Below are 20657 nucleotides of genomic sequence, written 5' to 3' on the forward strand. Positions count from 1 at the left end.
ACCCCAACAAACCGTAACAGCCTTTAACATTTTATCTAGTAGCTGCGCTGGAGCAAAAAGACAGAGCATATTGGTCTCTGGAGGTGGGACAGTGACGTCCAGTGAAGTGACTATTCATGATTTTGTGAAAGCAAATAAAGAGAGCAATTTGTTTTTTCTTTTAGCCTCAACCTTATGCATTAATAATTTCACATTGATTATTCGGTAGCTGCGACACAGTTTGCTTAAGGGCTTTACGTGGGTTGTTTTAGTCATTCCAGGGTAGGAACTGAAGATCTCCATGAAGACATGAAAATGTGAAGTTTGAGAGAGTTTGGTAAACTGCTTCTGAGTTACAGCTAACAAGCTCATAGGCTGGGCTCTAAATCTCGATTGATGACAGGCTGATGACAAAGCAGCAACCTGACACCATGTCACGTCCAACGCGATTAACCGAATGTTAGCAAGTCAGAGATTACAGGCCAGGCTTGTGGGACTCATTCCAGATTTACTCCTCACAGGAAATACCAGTATCTTTCTATCTTTTGCTTTTACTTGCCAGGGGCATCGCATTAAAAGATGTCCTTTTGTTCTTTCTCCCTTTTTCTTCATATGTTTGTGTCGAATACCAGCTAAATATAAAGAGTAAAATAGTAGGCACCTATGTACTCTGTACTCTGATTTATTAAAGCTTAACATTTTACCAAATGTTTTCGGGGATTTTTAAAGAATAAGCTCTCCCAGACACAGTGCTTCTGAGGCCTCTCAGGTGACACCCTAGGGCAGCCATCTCTGTGAAGGGGCTTTGGCATAGAGGCCCCTTGTCCTCCCTCCTCACACAGGTTGATACCAGTTCCTAAGAGCAATTAGTCATCCCTAAGTCATCCTCAGGCTCTGAAAGGAAGAATTCTTTGGGTGTGGCAAAGATTTAAAAAAGAAACAAAAACCTGAACTCACTTGAATAATAGCAAATGTTCTCCTGGAAATGTTCGGATGCCATCAACTGGGACTGAAGAGGGGAATCTTGGGACCCTTCCCTGGGAAGTTGAGGTACGATGTGACCGGAAGAGGAGGTTACTGTATCCTCTGCACTTGGCATCTCTGCGTCCCAGTCATGAGTTGGGGAAGAACAGTCCAAATCACCTCCTGGAAAATCAGAAGGGTTCAATGTGTGTGTGTGTGCATGTGCATACATGTGTGGGTGTGTGCGTATGTAGTGTTCAGTGACTGTTCACTGCACAGTTCTTAATAATCACAACAATAGGAATGCTGATACACTATTAGAGAAGGATGGGGGAAGGACGTCTGCATGAGAGACATTTCAATTATCCTCATCTATGAAGGCCGAAGAGAAGTATCTTCAATGCAGAAATCAAGGCCAGAAACATCCCCAAGTGATGTTGGGGGTTGTATGGATGGATTTAAAGGATGTATAGTAGGTATAGGAGCTTTGCATCTCTGTAACACCAAACTTTAGAGCAGAGTCAAGTCCTCCTCATACTTCTAATTTATTTATCCATTCCTTCAATGTGACTATGTATACAAAACTGATCAAGCTACTGGGATAAACAGTGGATTAAACAGAGGTCTCTGCCCTCAAGCAGTTTACATTCTGGTTGGGGTGGGGCAAGGGAGAAAATATCTTAATTATATGTCATGAAGGAAATTCTTCCCGTATCAAACATCCGATTTATATATTTTTTTCACTTAAAGAGGCTATTTATACATACATAGTTTTTTTTTTTTTTTTTTTTTTTTTTTTTTTTTTTTTGCAGTTTTTGGCCGGGGCTGGGTTTGAACCCACCACCTCCATCATATGGGGCTGGTGCCCTATCCCTTTGAGCCACAGGCACCACCTTATACATACATAGTTTTAAGAACATGGGCCCATTTTCTTCCATGATGGTTTATACATAATATTTTTTTCTGACCCTAAAGTAAACCTGACAGTCTCACCAAAAAAAATCAAGTTCATCTCAAAAGTATGTACACAACATCAAGTTTCAAACGTGCTAAGATAACTCCTAGAGAAAATTGGCATCTACAATGCAAGATCACTAAGGAAAGATATTTAGTCTTTGATTCCTGGCTTGAGTCAAGAATTAAAAGGTTCAAAACTCTCCAAGCCAAAGCTTCACTGGGAAGGCTGAATTGTTAAAAATCTCTTTCAGCCACAGGGACAGTTAAGCACTGCACCTTTGACTTAACTGCTGGTAGTCTCTGAAATAAATATGCCTGCCTACAAATTCTCTTGGTTCTGTCTTTAGTGGTCTGTGTGATATCCACACAAGGCTTAGCTTTACTCCTGTGCCTCTGAATGAGAATTTGAGCCACTTTAGAGATCACTGGCTTGGAGGCAAAGCTACACAGAGTAGCCAGAAGTCTACTTCTGGAGGTAGGTGTTTGGTAGGCTGGTGTGCAAAAGATTGCACATGCCAAGCAAATATTTTTAACTCTGAATCTGAGCTCAAAAGAAGGGGATAGTCCCAGAGGCCAAACCTAGAAAATCAACAGCTTCAAACATGAGCTGTAGCTAAAGCTGCCTTAAGCAGGGGAGAAGCAGCCTTTGAGAAGCCATAGTAACCAGAAAGCACTATGGGGTCAGAGAGAAGGCCTTGGTCTCAAGATAGGCAGAAAATTGAAACTGGGTTTCCTCAGGGATTTAAAATGCTATTTGTCTAGTGAAAAGATAGACTTAGGAAAAATAAATCTGTCTACTATCTCTGGAAGAGGGCATGAAATCTTATCTGTTTAGGCTTAGGCAGTGAGTGGGAAGAAAGTGTCTCCCCTAATATTGTATATGTAAGTAGGTTTTGAGTTAAAATTTATACTAAAAGATTTACTAACAAAGTTGGTAAATTTACTAAAAATTTATATAAATTTACTAAATTTGCTAAAAATTACTATAAATTTACTAAAATTTATACTAAAATTTATACTTAGTTATACTAACTGGGGCGGCGCCTATGGCTCAGTGAGCAGGGCGCCGGTCCCATATACTGAGGGTGACGGGTTCGAACCCGGCCCCGGCCAAACTGCAACCAAAAAATAGCCGGGCGTTGTGGCGGGCGCCTGTAGTCCCAGCTACTCGGGAGGCTGAAGCAGGAGAATCACCTAAGCCCAGGAGTTGGAGGTTGCTGTGAGCTGTGTAACGCCATGGCACTCTACCGAGGGTGATAAAGAGAAACTCTGTCTCTACAAAAAAAAAAAAAAAAAAAAAAAAACCTTCAAAGTTATACTAACTGAAAGTTAATGTTTTTAAAGGTTTCAGGCTGGACCTAGCCCTATGTTCTCTGCCAGGAGCCAATGGAAAAGCTCAGAGTAGAAACACATCCTCAGCCCACGCTGTACAAATTTCCTCTCATGAAGCCCAAGGGAGACCAGCCCACTGTCTGCAATTATAAATTATACAGAGATGATCTCCCCAGGACAAGAAGAATAAATACGGTGCTATGGAAAAGGAAGAGCCGTGGGAGACGACCAGGTGGCCATGAGGCTGATACCAGTTCCTAAGAGCACATTAGTCATCTCTAAGTCATCCTCGGGCCTGGAAAGGAAGAATTCTTTGGGTGTGGCAAAGATTAAAAAACAAAAAAAAATACCTGAACTCACTTGAATAATACTAAATGTTCTCTTGGAAATGTTCAAATGTCATCAACTCAGACTGAAAACATTCAGTTTTCACTTCTTATCTAAATAGGACAACTGTAGGCCAGGCTCTGTAGCTCACACCTGTAATCCCAGCACTTAGAAGGCCAAGGCAGGTGGATTGCCTGAGCTCATAGGTTCAAGACCAGCCTGAGCGAAAGCAAGACCTCATCTCTAAAAACACCTGGGTGTTGTGGTGGGCACCTGTAGTCCCAGATACTTGAGAGGCTAAGGCAAAAGAATTACTTAAGCCCAGGAGTTTGAGGTTGCTGTGAACTATGATGCACGGCACTCTACCAAGGGTGACAAAAGTGAGACCCTATCTTAAATAATAAGATGATTGTTTCTATGGCCCATATGAGTCTTGTCTTTAGGGTTAAGGAAAATACTCAAATCAACTACACAAATATTTATTGAACTCACACATTGTAGGATGCTTAGATAAATGGGAGAGATAAAAGGGAGAATAAGATGCAGACAGTTCCTCCAAGGAGGTTAAATCCTAAGGGTGTGGGTGTGTGTGTGCGCGCTGCACATGAACCACCAGCAGGAGGCAGTCAGGAGGTCATCACTCATGGATAGGGGAAACAGGAAAATAGATAATCACTTGTTAAAAAGAGACAAAATGGTTTCGCAGAAACTTTGAGGACTTGGGCTTCCAAAAGGCTGGAACATGAATCTTAAGAGTAACGGGGAAATTTGCTTCATTTTTTTAAACTGAGTTTCTTCCTCTATAAAACAGGACAATGGTGTCTACTTTTCACAGTTGTTGTCATAATCAAATGAGACAAGGGGAAATTGCAAACATCCTGACATACAGTAAAGGAGGAGGGAACTGGAAATTCTATGAGTAACAGGCATTATCACAGACATACTCCCTAGTTATATGAACCAACGGGATAGTCAAGTTCATGGTGAGGTAGGAGGGTGCCAGACAGTCAAGGAAGGTTTCAGGTGGAAAGGATTTTTTGAGAATTTAACATCTTACTGTAAAAGAAGCTTATGACTTGATCTCAGGAAGGGAATTTCTCACTTTGAGTTGGATATGTAGAAAACTTTTGGCTCAGCACCCGTAGCACAGTCGTTACAGCGCCAGCCCCATATACCAAGGGTAGTGGGTTTGAACCAAGCCCAGGCCTGCTAAAAAACAATGACAACTGCAACAAAAAGCCGGGTGTTGTGGTGGGTGCCTATAGTCCCAACTACTTGGGAGGCTGAGACAAGAAAATCTCTTAAGCCCAAGAGTTTGAAGTTGCTGTGATGCCACAGTACTCTACCAAGAGTGACATAGCAAGACTGTCTCAAAAAAAAAAAAAAAAAAAAGAAAACTTATACCATGAAGGGATTCCTTAACCTGTCCCTGGTAAAACTAGGGACAGGGTTTAACCCATATGAATTCTTTATTTCCCCAACTTTATAGGGTCACAAGGTCTCTTTTTTAAGAAAGTACCCCAGAGAAGGGAAAGGACTGTGGCCTTTGCCACTTGCCCCATTGCAGAGCTGAATAAAATGTGCATTATTTGTTACCAAGGGAAGACAAAGCCACATACACATGTTGCTGTCAACGATATTTATGGAAAAGTGATGAGTTCTAGGGGAAACCAAGGACCTCAAGCTGAGCTGACTTGCTTGGGGTCATTTTGCCTTTCCTAGGGCTGGCAGAAATAGAACCAGAAAGTCCTGTCCAGCCCTCCCTGCGTGAATCCTCCATTCTCTCTCAGTGTGACTCACGGGCTGTGGGAGCACATCCCGAATGGCAGTATTGGGGTCTGGGATGGGGGTGGGGGCGCTGCAAAAATGCCTTGGCTAAAGAATGAATTGCCGCTAATGAGGAAAGGTGTCAACACAGCTGGGGAAGGGGTGAGCTGAGGACAAACAAAATAGGCGAAAAATGATTTTCTCGCCTAAAAATGAAGCGAGAGAAAATCAGGGGAAGTGATGTTTGATTGCATCCATTGCTCAGAGAGAAAACAGCAAAACAATTTAATTTTGATTTCTCCTGGAGTCTAAGTAGGCATTTCCAGAGAAAAATAAATCGCTGATAAGTCACGGGGCCCTGGGTAAATCCGGAAAACAAGAAGTCTGGGGAAGATTTGATTACCATTGAGAGCAGAGATGAGAGATTTTCCAAGTCCTCTGTGCACCCAGGTTGACTAATTCCTGATTTCAAAGGGGGCTGGTTTGATGTGTTATATTTAGAAGGCATTTAGAAGCCATGAGAATTTTAATAAGGTACCTAATGCACAGACAGCATTGCTGTGGCCCGATTTCTTTAAAATGGTTTAGACATATTTTGAAGAGGGAACTACATATTAACTAGATATTAACCTCCAAATATGTGAAATTCTGCCTTTAGAACAGTGATTTTCAAAGTTCAGTCATCCAAGAATCATTTTCTTGATTTGGGCCATATCTTGAAACTGTTGGCTCTTACCATTTCGTGTTTTCTGTATGCTCAGAGTCTCAGCTTTCAACCCTGGCAACCCTGCTTCCCAGGTGTGTGGCTTCATGAAAAACAAACATGAAAACATCTGCTCCATCTTAGCTCCCACCTGGAAAATGGGATTTGGAGAGAAGTGGTAACATCACATGTGGATTTGCTGATAGTGCGCTGGTCCCTCGCACTCTGTTATTAGGGGTTGATGCTACTGCGATTTCTCATCAACATCCTGAATTCCGTTCTTGACTCTTCTTGCCTCTTCTTGCCTCTTCTTGCCTCTTCTTGCCTCTTCTTGCCTCTTCTTGCCTCTTCTTGCCTCTTCTTGCCTCTTCTTGCCTCTTCTTGCCTCTTCTTGCCTCTTCTTGCCTCTTCTTGCCGTCCATCCACTTGTCTGCCATGACTTCTTTATCCCAAAGAACTCTACTGCTTCTCAGCTGGCTTCCACATTGACGGCTGTATGTAGATCCTTCCTTACTCCTGAACTCCTTTCTCACATTTCCAAGCCTCTACCGTTCATTTGTTGCCCATAGACACCTCAAATTCAACCGTGTGAAATAGAATTCATTGTTTTTGACACCACTCAGCCCTTCTTCACCTTTTCAAAGCTAATTTGCATTAAGCTGAACATCAGCCCTTGATGACTGGCAGAATTTTTCACACAGTCTTCCAAATTAAATACATCTGTTTTCTTTGATTTCCACCCCCCCCCCCACTTTCTCACCACTCCATTCAGTCTTTCACCAACCTGTCAATTCTGCCTTGAAAGATACTCCTTAAATCTCTCCCTCCCTTTAGTTCCAGAGCCACATCCTTAGCTGCTTGTTGGTTTTAATTGCCTCTGAGTTCTTGCAAACTACTGCCCATCCAATTCTCACATCCTACTACTGCAAAAGTAATTCAGAAAGATCTGATGTTGTTACTGCCCTGCTTAAGATACTTCAAAAACTTCCTTGATTAGATAAAATCCAAACTCCTCAACATGGCACATTCAGCCTTGTGGCCTCATGCCCTGCCTCTTCCTCCTTTCCTCGTCGTCCTGGGGGACCCTTGGAGGGAACACCCTTGTTATTGTGGGGAACTAAAACACACCATTTAATTAACTGCTTGTTCACATAAGGAATTGTTTCCTCACTTAACAAGCACTTACTGAATTTTTAAAATCAGTTTAGTCTTACACACGACTGGAAAAAAGTATAGCATTTGCATTTTCTTTCCAGGAGGCAGGTTGAGAAAAACAGCAGACATATAATTAGTTCACACTTAAATTATAAGATTATTGCATTGTATGAGCCTTTTAACTTTCACTTGGGGCCTGGGCTATGAGATATATGCTAAACTTCTCCTTGAAGAGGAGAACAAAACCCTTGCAGGAAAGCAAGGTCTTGACTTTCGAATGAGACAGACTTAGGTTGAATTCCAACTCTGGTGTATATAAACTAAACGAACTGGGGTGCCTTGGTTAGCCCTAAACCTTGGTTTCATCATAAGTGTAATAAATATCATATGTTCTATTTTCCAGGAGTTGGGGGGATATTTAAACAAGATAATGTGTATAAATAGGTGATATTTTTAAAAAACAAAATGTATTCAGCCTACAGCAAACACCCTTCCCTCTCCCTTTCACAGCCTACAGAAGCAAATCCTCTGGGCTCTACTTTTGAAAGGAATCTATCTAGAATCCCACCACTTCTCACTACTACCCTGCTGTCCTCTCACTTCAAGCTATTATTATCTCCCACCAGAATCGCTCCAGCAGCCTCTGAACCAGTTTTAGTACCTCACATCTAATCTGAACCAGCAGCCAACGATGTCCTCTCAAAATGTGAATTAAGTCATGTTATTCCTCAGCTCAAAATCCTCTGATGGTTTCTCCCTTTGCTCAGCACAGAAGCAAAGCCTTAGAAATGGTCCTGCAGCACAAGGGAGGGCTTTCCCCCTCGTACCTCATGCCTGACACCCACAACTCTGAGCTTCTCCCCCCCCTGCCTCTCACTCTCTCAGCCCCAAGCTGGCTCCTCGTCCAGACCTTTGCTCTAGCACAGCAATGCTTTTAGGCGACCCCTGTGGGTCACGAACCCTTTGGGTGTCGAACGACCCTTTTACAGGGCTTGCCTAAGACCATTACAATTCATAACAGTAGTGAAATTATAGTTATGAAGTAACAACGGAAATAATTGTATGGTTGGGGTCACCACAACATGAGGAACTGTATTAGAGGGCCACGGCGTTAGGAAGGGTGAGAACCACTGCGCTAGCATTTCCTCTGCCTCAATTGTTCCTTCCCCAGGGGTCTGCACAGCTGTTTGGTTCTTTGTTTTAAGTCAATTTATAAAAGCCCTTCTCCACGAGGGCTTCCCTAATCCTCTTATTGAAACTTACAGTCCCTGTCACTTCCCCCTTTATTGTTCTCCATACTACACACCACTTTCTAACATGCCGTGTGCAGTAGAACCTCTGTAAGTTGACCACCCCAGGGACCGTAACAAACTGGTCAACATAAGGAAAAAGGCCTACTGTACTGGTACGTGCATGTGGTGCATGTCTGGTCTATGAAAATTCGGCCAATTTGAGGTGGCCAGTGTAGGGAGTGGTCAGCTATGGAGGTTCTACTGTAATTTCCCTATTGTCTATCGCCTCCTACAAAAATTCAAGTTCCAAGAGAATAAGTTGTTTTGCCAGTTTTATTCACCCCTACGTCCATTGGGAAGAGGTGCCTGGAATGTAGCTGCTCCTCAAAAAATCTTCCAAATGAATGAATTTGTTAATTCCAATAAAGTGAGCAACAGGAGCAAAGCCACAGAGGTGTTCAAGGACCTGGTCCTTTCAAAAATGTGAGAGCCCATCAGTGTGATCAGAGTGGAATGGACACAAGGGAAAGGGAAAAAATGAAGTTGGAGATAAGACCAGCAACATGGACACTCAAAGGGCCACGCACAGGGCCCCACCTTAAGCAGGGTCTCATGCTGGGCTTAATGCGTGTGAAATTCTTAAACACTTCTGAAAAAGTAGGACTTGAATTGCATTTTGCACTTCACCTATAAGTTATTCAGCCAGTTCTGGTTGGAGAAGTAAAAAATATCTGAAGGACCTTGTATGCTTTAAGGGATGAGAAGGCCACAAGAGAAGAAACCATTGGAGGACTTAGAGAGCCCACCCTCCCTATAGTTTGGAAAATGGAATAGGGAACAGGAGCTCACTCCAGCTCAGCCCTGCTAGCAATCCTACTCATCTTGTAAGACCCCTCAGATGTTGCCTCGCCCTGAAGACTTCATAGGCTCCTCCACGTAGGGCTAACGTTGCCTCCTCTGGGGAACCCTCTGGCACACTCTTTGCACATTGCTTATAAATCTCTCTCAGGGCTGCATGTGTTATACTCAAATTATTTGCAAATGTTTATCTACCTGCTTTAAACCAGGGGCTTCTCAAGATTAAGGTTTTGTCTTATTCAGCTTTGAAGAAAGTACTTAGTACAGTGGCAGGCAAATAGCACGTACTCAGTGGGTCTGATGAGAGAATTAACAAACGAAAGAATACAATTAAAGAAGTATATAACATGCCAAAGTAGATTATAGACCTCCTTTCACTTTAGACCCACTGTTGATGAACTGACACCTGCTCAAATCCCCCCATTGTGATAGGAGGAGGAGGAGGAGGAGGGGACAGCGGAGGCTCACTCAGTCTTCTCACTTGCCTCCATCTCCTTCCCAGAGGACGTTAAGAGTCGTCTACAGGACATGCCTTCATCTTTTCACCTCCCACCCTTCACCCCATTCCTGGTTCTCTTCTTTCACTTTCACTTCACTATCAGTAACCTCTAGGCCAATGAGTCCAGTGAACACTCAGTCCCCATCCTCTTTACCTGTTACTATGATTTACCACTGCTCACTTCTCCCTCCCTCCTGACGTTACACAGCACTCTCTTAGTTTTTTGCTCACCTCTCTGAGCATCCATCTCTTTTGCAAGCTGATCCTGTCCTATTCACCCATTCCATGTTTGAGTTCAGCAAGTTCCATTCTGGGCTCTCCTGCCAACTCCACCCTCTTCCTAATCCATCCCATTTACTCCAAGACGTCAATGGCCACCTAGACTGAGATGACTCCCAAATGAATAGCTTAAACTCATATTCCTCCCAGGAGCTCCAGATTATAAATATCACACCACCTTGACATTGCCCCTTGAGTGTCCCAAAGGATCTTAAACTCAACGTGCTTCAGACCATGCATGCAAATCCATTCACCAGGTTCCCCAGGCTCCAGCCTTTTTTGTCTTCTCACAAAAAGACAAAAGATATTCTCACCTTCCCCCTTAGCCCGGGAAAAGCCCCACTCCTTGTCTACTGCTCAGCCCTATTGCCATTTCCACAGGGAAACCTTCCCTGAGTTTCCAAGTGGGTCGAATTCTCCATTATGTACCTTTTCTCAGGGCACTTGCCACAATTATTGTATTATGTTTGTATAAGTATTTGATGAAAGTCTGAATCCCACCCCCAGTAAACACGAAGGCTCAAAGAGATAGGCGTCACATTGTTTATATTTCTCTTTATATCCCCAGCTCTAGCACAATGCCTGGAAAATAGCAGGGGCCTAATATCTGTCATTTCTATTCTAGTAATACAAATAATTATAACTACAATTTATTAAGCACCAGGTATTGAGATATGCCTGATAGTCATTGTCCTATTTTAATGTGGAAAATGTTTTGAGTTTCCATCACTGTTTATATACATATGTATGCTGATTTACATATATTGATATTAATGTACATCACATATGTATACGTTGTGTACCTAATGTGTACATATTAGATATTTTAACATATATATATAACTGCAAATTGAGACTTGGTGAAGTATATTACCATCCAAGTGTGTAAGTGAATAGCTGATATGTGCAAACCCAGAGAAGAACAAGTCTACAGAGGACCTTAGAGTACTTCTTAATCTGATCCTAGTATCCTTTTTCCAATCACATCCCATACAGAAAACATCCACTGGAGATTATGCACATATTTTTCCAGTAATATCAACTTAATAATTTACACATTTAAATTATGGCATTTTGCATTACATGGACACATTTGTACTTTAATCACACAAGTAGCATGGAAAGAACTTTGGGTGAATTTTTAAAATATGGCCCATCTCTCTATTAAAATAACTATTATCATCTCTGGATTTGACATTGACCCAAGACCACATGGTTGGATTGCCCATTTGGAAATGATGTTTCACGATGAAAGGGAATGCTCAAACTCACCATTCCCATTGCAGTGGTCTGTATCCAGCCTTCTAACCTCCTCCAACCAGACATCCTCACTTGGAGAAGAATTAACATCACCAAGGAAACTTCCATGCAGCCAGTATTTAGAGGCATGGAGGTTGAAGAGAGAAGGAAGAGAATGGCGGATTTTCTTTTTTTTCCTAAATATCCTGGAGAAAAATGAAAGCATAGTGAACAATGATAGCAGTCACCTTTGGTTCAAAATCTAGCAAAAGTGATTTGGTGCACAGAGTACATCTCTACCATCCAAGTCCATTCACTTGATTAATTCCACAGAAGTTTCTCAAAATTCTTCTGTGTGTAAGGTCCTTGGATCAATGCCAAGAATACTGAGATTCATAAAAGGCAAAACTGTGTAAAAGTTCACAATCTACAATGAGAGAAAGACTAAAAATAATGCAGAGACAACTAATGCCTTAAGCTTATTTTTGACAGGCTGCCTTCTTTGTGCTTTATGTGGATTAACTCACATTATCAAAATGGCTCTATGAGATAAATACTATTATTATCCTATTATGCAGATCAGGAAACTGAGGCACAGAGAGATTAAGTTACTTGGTTGAGGCTATGTAGCTGGTAAGTTACATAGCTGGGGTACAAATCCAGAGGGGGGATGAGACTTTAGAGTCCTGTCCTAATTTGGCTCCTTCTGATTTTTTTGTTTCCTGATCAGAAAATATCTTTAGATGAAACCCATTTTTCTTTAATAATGTTAGAAAGACTGCATTGACATGGCTAAATTCCCAAGACACTCAGTTCTTTAGGGCTGAACTGATTAGCTGGTATCATTACTTACAAAAATGTTTTGAACTTGACGTAGCTTATGTTGAGAAAGTTTTTATTTTTAATTTTTACCTTGTAATTCCACCTTTCCAAAAACTTTCAAGTCCCATTATATAAGCCTAGGGATCAGCAGTGTGGCAAATTGGATTATTGTTCAGCAAAAATGCCTCAACAGGAGTAGAATGTATTTCCCTGACCCTTACTTCAGCTTGCCCATGTGACTTGAACTGACCAATGGGAAGGTTAGCAGACTGTTACAGAGGCTGTTGGGGTACGTCCTCTTGCATTTATATGATTACAATGGGAAGAACAATCTTCACGTTGTCTGGTCACAATGAAAGACTTATGTGGGACCTACTTGATATCAACATGAAGCCAAGTTTGGCCTCACGTAGGCCAGACTACATTAACCTACACCCACTGCTTTCCTAACAAGTGTGCATTCATTGCTATATGTCCCTGATAATCTGTAGTTATTAATATTTGTCACATAGCATTATTGTGTTAATAGCTGAATGACTGTCAGTATGTAGGTGGTTCTTAAATGAAAGAAAATGAATGTAATTGCCCAAGCTCACTGATTTAAAATCATCTCCTTTCCTCCAATCAATGCCCCTCACATATTCCTGGTCTTGACAAATGCTCTTTCTGTACATCTTGTTGACAAAGCCAGAGTCTTCAGTTTTATCCAACTGTCCTTCCTTCCTCAGACCTCACACACGCAGTAACCAGGTGCTATCTTATTACCATGCTTTTCGACTTTCCCCATCCTGACTCTTATCTTTGCTACGGACTTTTTTTTCAATCCATGGACTGAAAGCTTTACGTTTTTCACATTCTGTTCACTCTCTACTCATAAATACAACTCCCAAAAATCCATCTCCTACATTGCAATCACTGTTATCTTTATGTGACTAACTCTGATCATTTTTCAATGGCTCCTTTTCATCTACAGAATAAGGCCCAACTCCTTAGCCTGAAATTTAACCCCCTCCAACCAGTCCCCATCTCTGTGCGCAGTCTTCCTTCTCACAGAGCACCCCTTCCCATCCTAAGTTGTACTCCTACTGAACTGTTTGCCATTCCTCACGTTGTATCGGGGTGTCTCAGAACCCCAAGCCTGAGCCCTCTCTCCAGAAGTCCTCTCTCCTACTTTTATTTTAACTAACTGCCTACATTTTTCACCACTTAGATCGGTCATCATCATTTCTGGGACGCTTATTATCTATTCCCCTAGTAAAACACCCTTCCTTTTTCCCTCCCCTGTGGCCTGTGCAATCACATCAGTGATTCTGTTTGTCTTAATGTTGTCTATCCTGCCCCTTGTTTCCCTTTAAATTTCTAGTCTGGAGCAATAAGGGGGGGTCCTTAAAAATGATTGTTAAATGAAGAGATGAATGACTAATGGGTGGATTGAATTTGAGGGGTTTTTTTTATGTGGTATCCTCTACTCACCTAACTAAGTTCTCCTTGTAGATAACACGGGTCTGGGATGGATTCAGGGTCACATTGCCATCGTCATCCCAGAGGAAACTGTCTTCTGTCCAAATGTAGTAGCCATTGGTAAGAAGTCTGGGACTTCGGCGACAGATACAGCGAAAGCCTGTCAAAGACTCCATGGAGCAGCGTTCAAAGGAACTGTCACCATCCGGGAAATAACAGGAAAAACTCAAGTAGGAAAAAGGAAAGTGCTTTAAATCTCTATCCAGTCATATCCAGTCACATGAAAATCATGTCTCATGACTGTGAAGGTGAACAGCCTGTCTGCATTCATGACTATCAGTGGTCATTTCATCTCCTCACTTATGGGAGCATCAAACTGTGGGCCACTTACTGCTTCTTTCTGTTTCAACCTTTGATAAAATTATTATGGCTAATCAGTTCCTTCACCATCTGATGAACCTGCACTCTTGACATCAGTCTATTTTGCTGGATAGAAAAATTACAAGACAGCCTTTCTGAAATTTGAGAAGCTCCTAATTCCCTCCATTCTTTTGCTTTGAATGCCCCCCCCCCGCTTTCTCCTTATTCTTATCACTGTAATAGAGAAATTATAATCATGCAGCCACCAGAAATATACAAAGTATAGGAGGAACATGCAGTCAAAGAGATCTTTTTTGCCTTTGGAAATTTCCTTCTAGGTTGACTGTACAAATGGTCACCTTCTCTGAATTGGTATCTAGGAAAGTCTCATAATACACTGCGTAAATCTGTATGTGTCTTACGTTTAAAAAGCAATCACATTGACTGGGTGTGGTGGCATGCGCTTGTAGGACCATCTACTCAGGAGGTTGAGGCTTGGGCCCAGAAGGTTTGAGGCTGCAATACGTTATGATCATTCCTGTGGGTACCTATTTTACTCGAACCTGGGCAAGATAGCAAGATCTCATCTCTTAAAAAAAAATTACATGTCCCTATAATTAAAAGAAAACCCAAATTATTAAGATAGTTTAGGAATTTAACATTTAAACCCTGGTGACAACAGTAAGAGAGCCATATTGGAGAAAATAAATGTTATTTCTTCAGGCAAAACTGCTTGCTTTTTCCTCTCTTCTACAAATTTATATTTTTCTTTGTCCTATTCCCTAACTATCATTGTGATTTGTGTGTTTGCATGTCTGTTCAATAATTCTTGTATACATTTCTGGAGGGCAGGGCTGTTTGTCTAACAAGTATTCAATATATAAATAAAAAGAGAAAACATAGTTGCTAAATGAAATCATCTGACAGGCTATGAAAATCTGGTGTTTAAAAAAAGTGTCTGAGCCAGCCCTGGTGGTTCATGCCGATAATCCTAGCATGTTGGGAGGCTGAGATGGGTAGATTGCTTGAGCTCAGGAGTTTGAAACCAGGGAGAGCAAGAGCAAGACCCATCTCTACGAAAAACAGAAAAAACTAACCGGATGTGGTGAATCCCGCAGTCCCAGCTACTGGGGAGGCCGAGGCAAAAGGACTGCTTGAGCCCAAGAGTTTGAGGTTGCTGTGACCTATGACGCCACAGGCATTCTACATACAGGGTGACAGAGTGAGACTCTCTCTCACAAAAAAAAAAAATCTCACTATATTCTAATTCTTGGGGTGCTTTTTTGACAGTAAATACCACTGATACTATAATATCTCTCATGTGTTCTTTGCCTTAATGTTAAAAAAAACAACCTACTACGTATATTTATTCTATATACTTACATAAATTTGGAGCCTGTTTCCAGAGAATCACAGGTTCTAAGAATGAGAAGGAATTTTAATGGTCATGTCTCCAATCCCACCAAATTCTGCTTGTCCCATCTGCTGTATTTCTATCACACACTGTTCCATCTCCACCACACACTGTTCCATCTCCACTTTCACACCTTCAGTGGTAAGGACCATACACGGACTGAGCCACCCAACTGGTCACTGAACAAACGTGGAGTGCATTGTAATGAAAACGGCCTGGAATTTGCAGTTGGTTCACCCTAAGCCCATAATCTCAACTGTCACTGATTAGGTGAGCTAACTTAATCCAATCATTTAGTCTCTCAGTCTGTATTTTTACTTGTAAAATAAGAAAATCATCTTTTTTTTGGAGGGGGAGGCGAGATCAGTACTCTGTTTAATGTGCTTGTGACTGATGTGGAAACTGAGCACAGGAAAATCAGTAGCCTGCAGTAAGTGGCTGCACTGAGATTTTAACCCAGGCCGTCTGATCCCAGAATCTGACCTCTTAATTATGACGGTCATTTCATTTTTTTTAAATAACAATAACAATGTTTAAGATAAGGATTAGAAACAAAAACCTTGTAAAGAATGAACGAACATAAATACATTCAGAAAAGGAATCAGACAATTGCTACATAGAAATATTAAGCAATAATAATAATAATCAAAGAAACATTCACATTGTCAAATAAGAGTATGTCTATTATAGAATGCTTTGACTGAGATTCAGTATGGAGTCATCAGTTAACTTATTTTTTTAATGTATCAAAAAATAGACAACTAATATTTATAAATAAAAGTAAAAGATAATTTCGAAAAACAGATCATGCTAAATCTTATAGACAAGAGAAAAAGAAGAAATACATCAAAATCCTTCTACCTGATCTAGGTAATACCTGATATTAAAGTAAAACATTATTATAAAGGGAAATTACAAACATATCATCTGTCTTCATGGTGGTGTTTTGAAAATTAAACAAGATGACCAGAATGTGCTTAGCACATAATATGTGCTTAAGCAACATCTACTTCCTCCCTTCTCTTCTTCTCCTTCCTTTTCTGTTCCTCTCATCTTGCATTTGAAACTTATTCAGCTATTTTAAGAGAATTTCCACATCCTCTCTGGGTCTTATCTTGGTAGTAAAAGTCTTCAGTTCATCCAACCCACCCTTATATGACACAATGTGAATTTGAGCCCTTTACTCTCATAGTTTGACCTCTTTTCTCTGAGTATTTTCCAGGTCTTTTTTTTTTAATTAAAATTTTTTTATTATTGTTCCCATTAATTTTAGGGTATAAAGAATTAGGTTACCCATCCCCTCTCCTCTCTTCCTCATCACTCACCCCCCACCTTGAATTGATTTGAGCTTTTCTCTTATGTGGGCTTGTCTTAGATCATCTACTGGGCTTCATATTAGTATTTAGTATACTGCTTCTCCATTCTGGAGATACTTTACCAAGAAGAATGTGTTTCAGCTCCACCAGGTACACACAAAAGATAAAGTCTCCATCTTTTCTTACAACTCAATTTACAATTGCCAAAATTAATGGGGCGGCTATATCATACTGAATGATTAGGAGGGTACAGAGTTTTAGATCTGGATTTCTCTCTGTACTCCAATCTCTGAGGTTTCAACATCAAATGATTATCACCTGCAGCCTCCCTAACCCTCTAGCATCATGGCTCGTTTAATACCCTTAACATGATTATGTTTAGCAGGTCCTTTCCAATTAGTTTCAGAAGTCCAGCTACACACCAAAGCCCAGCCACTTGCTCAATTGCCTAAAGACAAAGTCCTTTCTCATCTTGTGAGGCTACTAACCAGGCCTGTGGAAAAGTTTACAGCTCATGTCTGCTATGATAGCACAAAGACTGGTTGGTAAAGGGATAAATTTATCACTAGGATCTTTAAAATATTTTTCCATAATTATTTGTACTCTGATAGGTTGAAAAATGTTTCTTACCCTTCTACAAACCTCCCTCTTGTTCTACTGTAATTCTGTGATTTTTTTCATAAAAATTTGAACTAACAGAACTGACAAGTTCATGAACTTGCCACCATGCACTTACATTGGCAGCACTAAACAGACAGCTCAGTAAGTTTTCATAACCTTGGTATACCAGTGTCTATATCAGTGTTTCATAACCTTGGTATGTTTGTGTTGATGTGTGGCTGTGTCTTGCCCAGTGGCAATCATTGTGTGTTTTTGTGTGCCACTGCAACAGTATCAGAGCTTGAATTAGATCAATGAACAAACATTTGTAAATTTCTTGTTAGTCTCGGCAAGAGGGAAAGTGAAATCAGGGACATGTTAGTCCAAGTTTTGGGGGATAATGCCATGGAGAAAACAGCAGGGTACAAGTGGATTAAATGTTTTTCTGGGGGAAAAGAAAGTGTCGCTGATTAAGAGAGGTCAGGATGGCCAGTAATGAGCAGAACTGATGAAAACATGGCAAAAATTCTTTGACTTGAGCATCGAAATCATTGGCTAACTGTGAGAAGCATTGTAGACCAATTAAACAGTAGAAAAAACAGGAAAATCTTCACTGAAAATCTTAACAACTCATGGCTCTTGCATTACAACAATGCACCAGCTCACACGGCACTCTGTTGAGGGAATTTTAGCCAGTAAACAGATAACTATATTAGAACACCCTCACTACTCACCTTATCTGGCCCCCAAAGGGTTTTTTCTTTATCTAAGGATAAAGGAAATATGGAAAGGAAGACATTTTGGTGGCATTTAGTACATTGAGGGGAATACAATGACAGCTTTGGCCATTGCAGAAAAAGAGCTCCAAAATTTCTTTGAAGGGTGGACCAGGCACTCATGTCAGTGCATAGCTTTTCAAGGGGAGTGCTTCGAAGGTGACCAAAGTGATACTCAGCAAATGAGGTATGTAGCACCTTTTCTAGGCTGAATCACAAACTTAATTGTCAGACCTTGCATGCACTCAAAAGTACTATCTTTTTTCTTTTTTCTTTTTTTTTTTTTTTTTTTTGCGATTTTTGGCCGGGGCTGGGCTTGAACCGACTACCCACGGCATATGGGGCCAGCACACTACTCCTTGAGCCACAGGCACCACCCAAAATTGAACACTTACCATGAGCCTGGGCCCACACTGTATCTAGTCTTCACAAATCTCTCTAAAAGGTGTCATTATTATCTTCATTATAGCAAGAAAGAAATGAGTTGCAGAAGGGCAAATTATCTGTACTTAGATATTTTATACAGCCAGTAAGTGGCAGAGATAGTATATGAAACTTAGTTTATCTGGCTTTAAAACATGGTGTTTGTTCATCTTTAGCTGATTAGATTTGCTAAAATCAGGAGCCCTAGAATTTATAAGAAGGAGCAGGTCCTAAAATCAATGCATCATCCTTTGATACTACAGGCACATTTCATAAAATGCTGGGGAAACACCAAGTGATGACTACGTAAGGGAGAAGAGACAGTCAGTCAGGAAAAGAGAAAGGGAAAGAAAAGAGACCCCACTGTGGTACTTGAACAAAATGGTAGAATTTGTACATCTTTGTAGGGCCTGAAATTTGGTCAACTTGTGCATTGGTGTAGAATCCTGTTGCTGTCATAAAATGAGATAGGAAAGCATATCTAAGAGAATGTCAGTTTGAGAAAGAGTCACCATCCATCATCAGTGTTCAATAGTTTCATCACTCACCAGAAAAACAAAACAATTCACATCCGCCCTCCCCACACATACATCCATTATTAGGCAGATTTTCATGCTGTGTATGCGTTAAGACTAAAAATATATAACCATACCAAATGGGATGATAGCTAACATCTAATTTTAAACCGGGAATATGACAAAATGAGACCTATAGGAAAAGAACTGGATTGTTCTTTGAGAAAAGCCCTGTGGAATACCTTGGGAAAATGCATGTGGCAGATAGCTCTCCAGCACATTCTCTCTCCAACCGGGAAGAACCTGTGTGAACACATGGGAGGGAAACAGAGATTGACCACACCTTGCCAACACAAGGGGCAGCAGAGGGGTGTGAGAGATGGGGGAGCTGACGCCCCAGCCTCTCAGAGACTCCAACCAGAGCAGCTGCCCAGTGGATCAGTCTAATACAACTTGTCACCACAGAAAGCAAGAAATAATCTAGAAGTGTCTATCTCTGTCCCTTCTCACATGTAACACTCCTTTAGAAGTTCCTTAGTGCACGATGAGGCAATAATAAATCATCAGCATCAAACTGAGCTCATGAAAAGAAGGAAGAAAACAACTTGTGTGAAGCTGGAAAAAACCCAAATCAATTACCCAATGTGTTGGGTATTGTAGCTTACTCAGTAATCTGAGAGATTCAGTCATCCCAGATTCTCCCTCATTAGTGCATTTTAAGACACCTCTACTGTAAAATAATGAGCAAAAGACATTGGTGGGGGAAAATAAGATTTTGTTTTGTTTTATATATGATTTTCCATCATATACATCCTATGGCTAAGTATTCTTAATTATTAAAAGAAAAACATTTATTCCAGTTTAACCAAGGACATGGCAACAGACTTCACTTGTGGAAAATTGCACTTGATTTTCTAAACTCTAGAGCAGAATTTTATAATGTACGTTGATGCTGACAATACTTCTAACAGACAGGCTCTGGGAAACTCAATTCCATTACTGACCATTAATATCTAGGACAAAGAAAGGAACGTAGAGTTTCAGATGGGGCGGGTTGATTTGTAAGGAGAAAATTGCGGGTGCTTGAGGGAGGCTTAGAAACAGAGTTTGCAAAGAAAATAACGAGAGGAAGGAAGAAACTTGAAACCACTACCGTTTTAACAACGCCCATATTTTCTGCAAGTAGCTATCAAAATCATTCAGCATTTTTTATAGACAAACAGTTTTGCATCTTAATCGTAGCTGATAAACAATCTCCTTTCACATTTATGCATAGGCATCTAAAAAAAAAGTAATTTTTTTTCTACTAAAAGGAAAAGTACCACATTTCTTTCAAGGAAAGAAATGAAGTCAAAATCATTGCCAAAGTGAACACTGGCATTTAAGAAGCGCTAGCTACTGACAGATGGTTAATGGTCTGAGTATCAGCAAAATCAAAGCAAGGAAATTGCTAAAAGGAGTCTAATCGTTCAAAAGATAATTGCGTATAGCAGTTCTCCTACATTTACTTGCTGCTGGTGTTGACATCAGTTGAGATATTCGGTACATCTTGGGAAGGCCGCTTGTTCAAACTTCACAGATTCTCTGCAAAAGATGATAAAAAAAGGTGGACTCTATCTTAAAAATAGAAAAATTATGCCCAAACAGATGGCATCTACTAATTGCACTCGTCAGATGTGT

At 40.7% G+C, this 20657-nt stretch overlaps 1 protein-coding gene across 1 annotated transcript in view; it reads right to left on the reverse strand.

Moving 5' to 3' along the window:
• The window catches only part of TMEM71 (transmembrane protein 71), a 38465-nt gene that overhangs the window by 16267 nt on the left and 1541 nt on the right, over positions 1 to 20657 (reverse strand). Inside the window, exons 3-8 of the mRNA XM_053558272.1 lie at positions 20480 to 20561; positions 19220 to 19280; positions 15317 to 15352; positions 13586 to 13798; positions 11324 to 11496; positions 937 to 1125 (exon numbers count right to left, since the gene is read on the reverse strand). Of these exons, the coding sequence (XP_053414247.1) occupies positions 937 to 1125; positions 11324 to 11496; positions 13586 to 13798; positions 15317 to 15352; positions 19220 to 19280; positions 20480 to 20525 (718 nt within the window). The 5' untranslated portion in view covers positions 20526 to 20561. The remainder of the gene's footprint in view (positions 1 to 936; positions 1126 to 11323; positions 11497 to 13585; positions 13799 to 15316; positions 15353 to 19219; positions 19281 to 20479; positions 20562 to 20657) is intronic.

The sequence above is a fragment of the Nycticebus coucang genome, chromosome 13 (genome assembly GCF_027406575.1).
Source record: "Nycticebus coucang isolate mNycCou1 chromosome 13, mNycCou1.pri, whole genome shotgun sequence".
Lineage (NCBI taxonomy): Eukaryota > Metazoa > Chordata > Mammalia > Primates > Lorisidae > Nycticebus > Nycticebus coucang.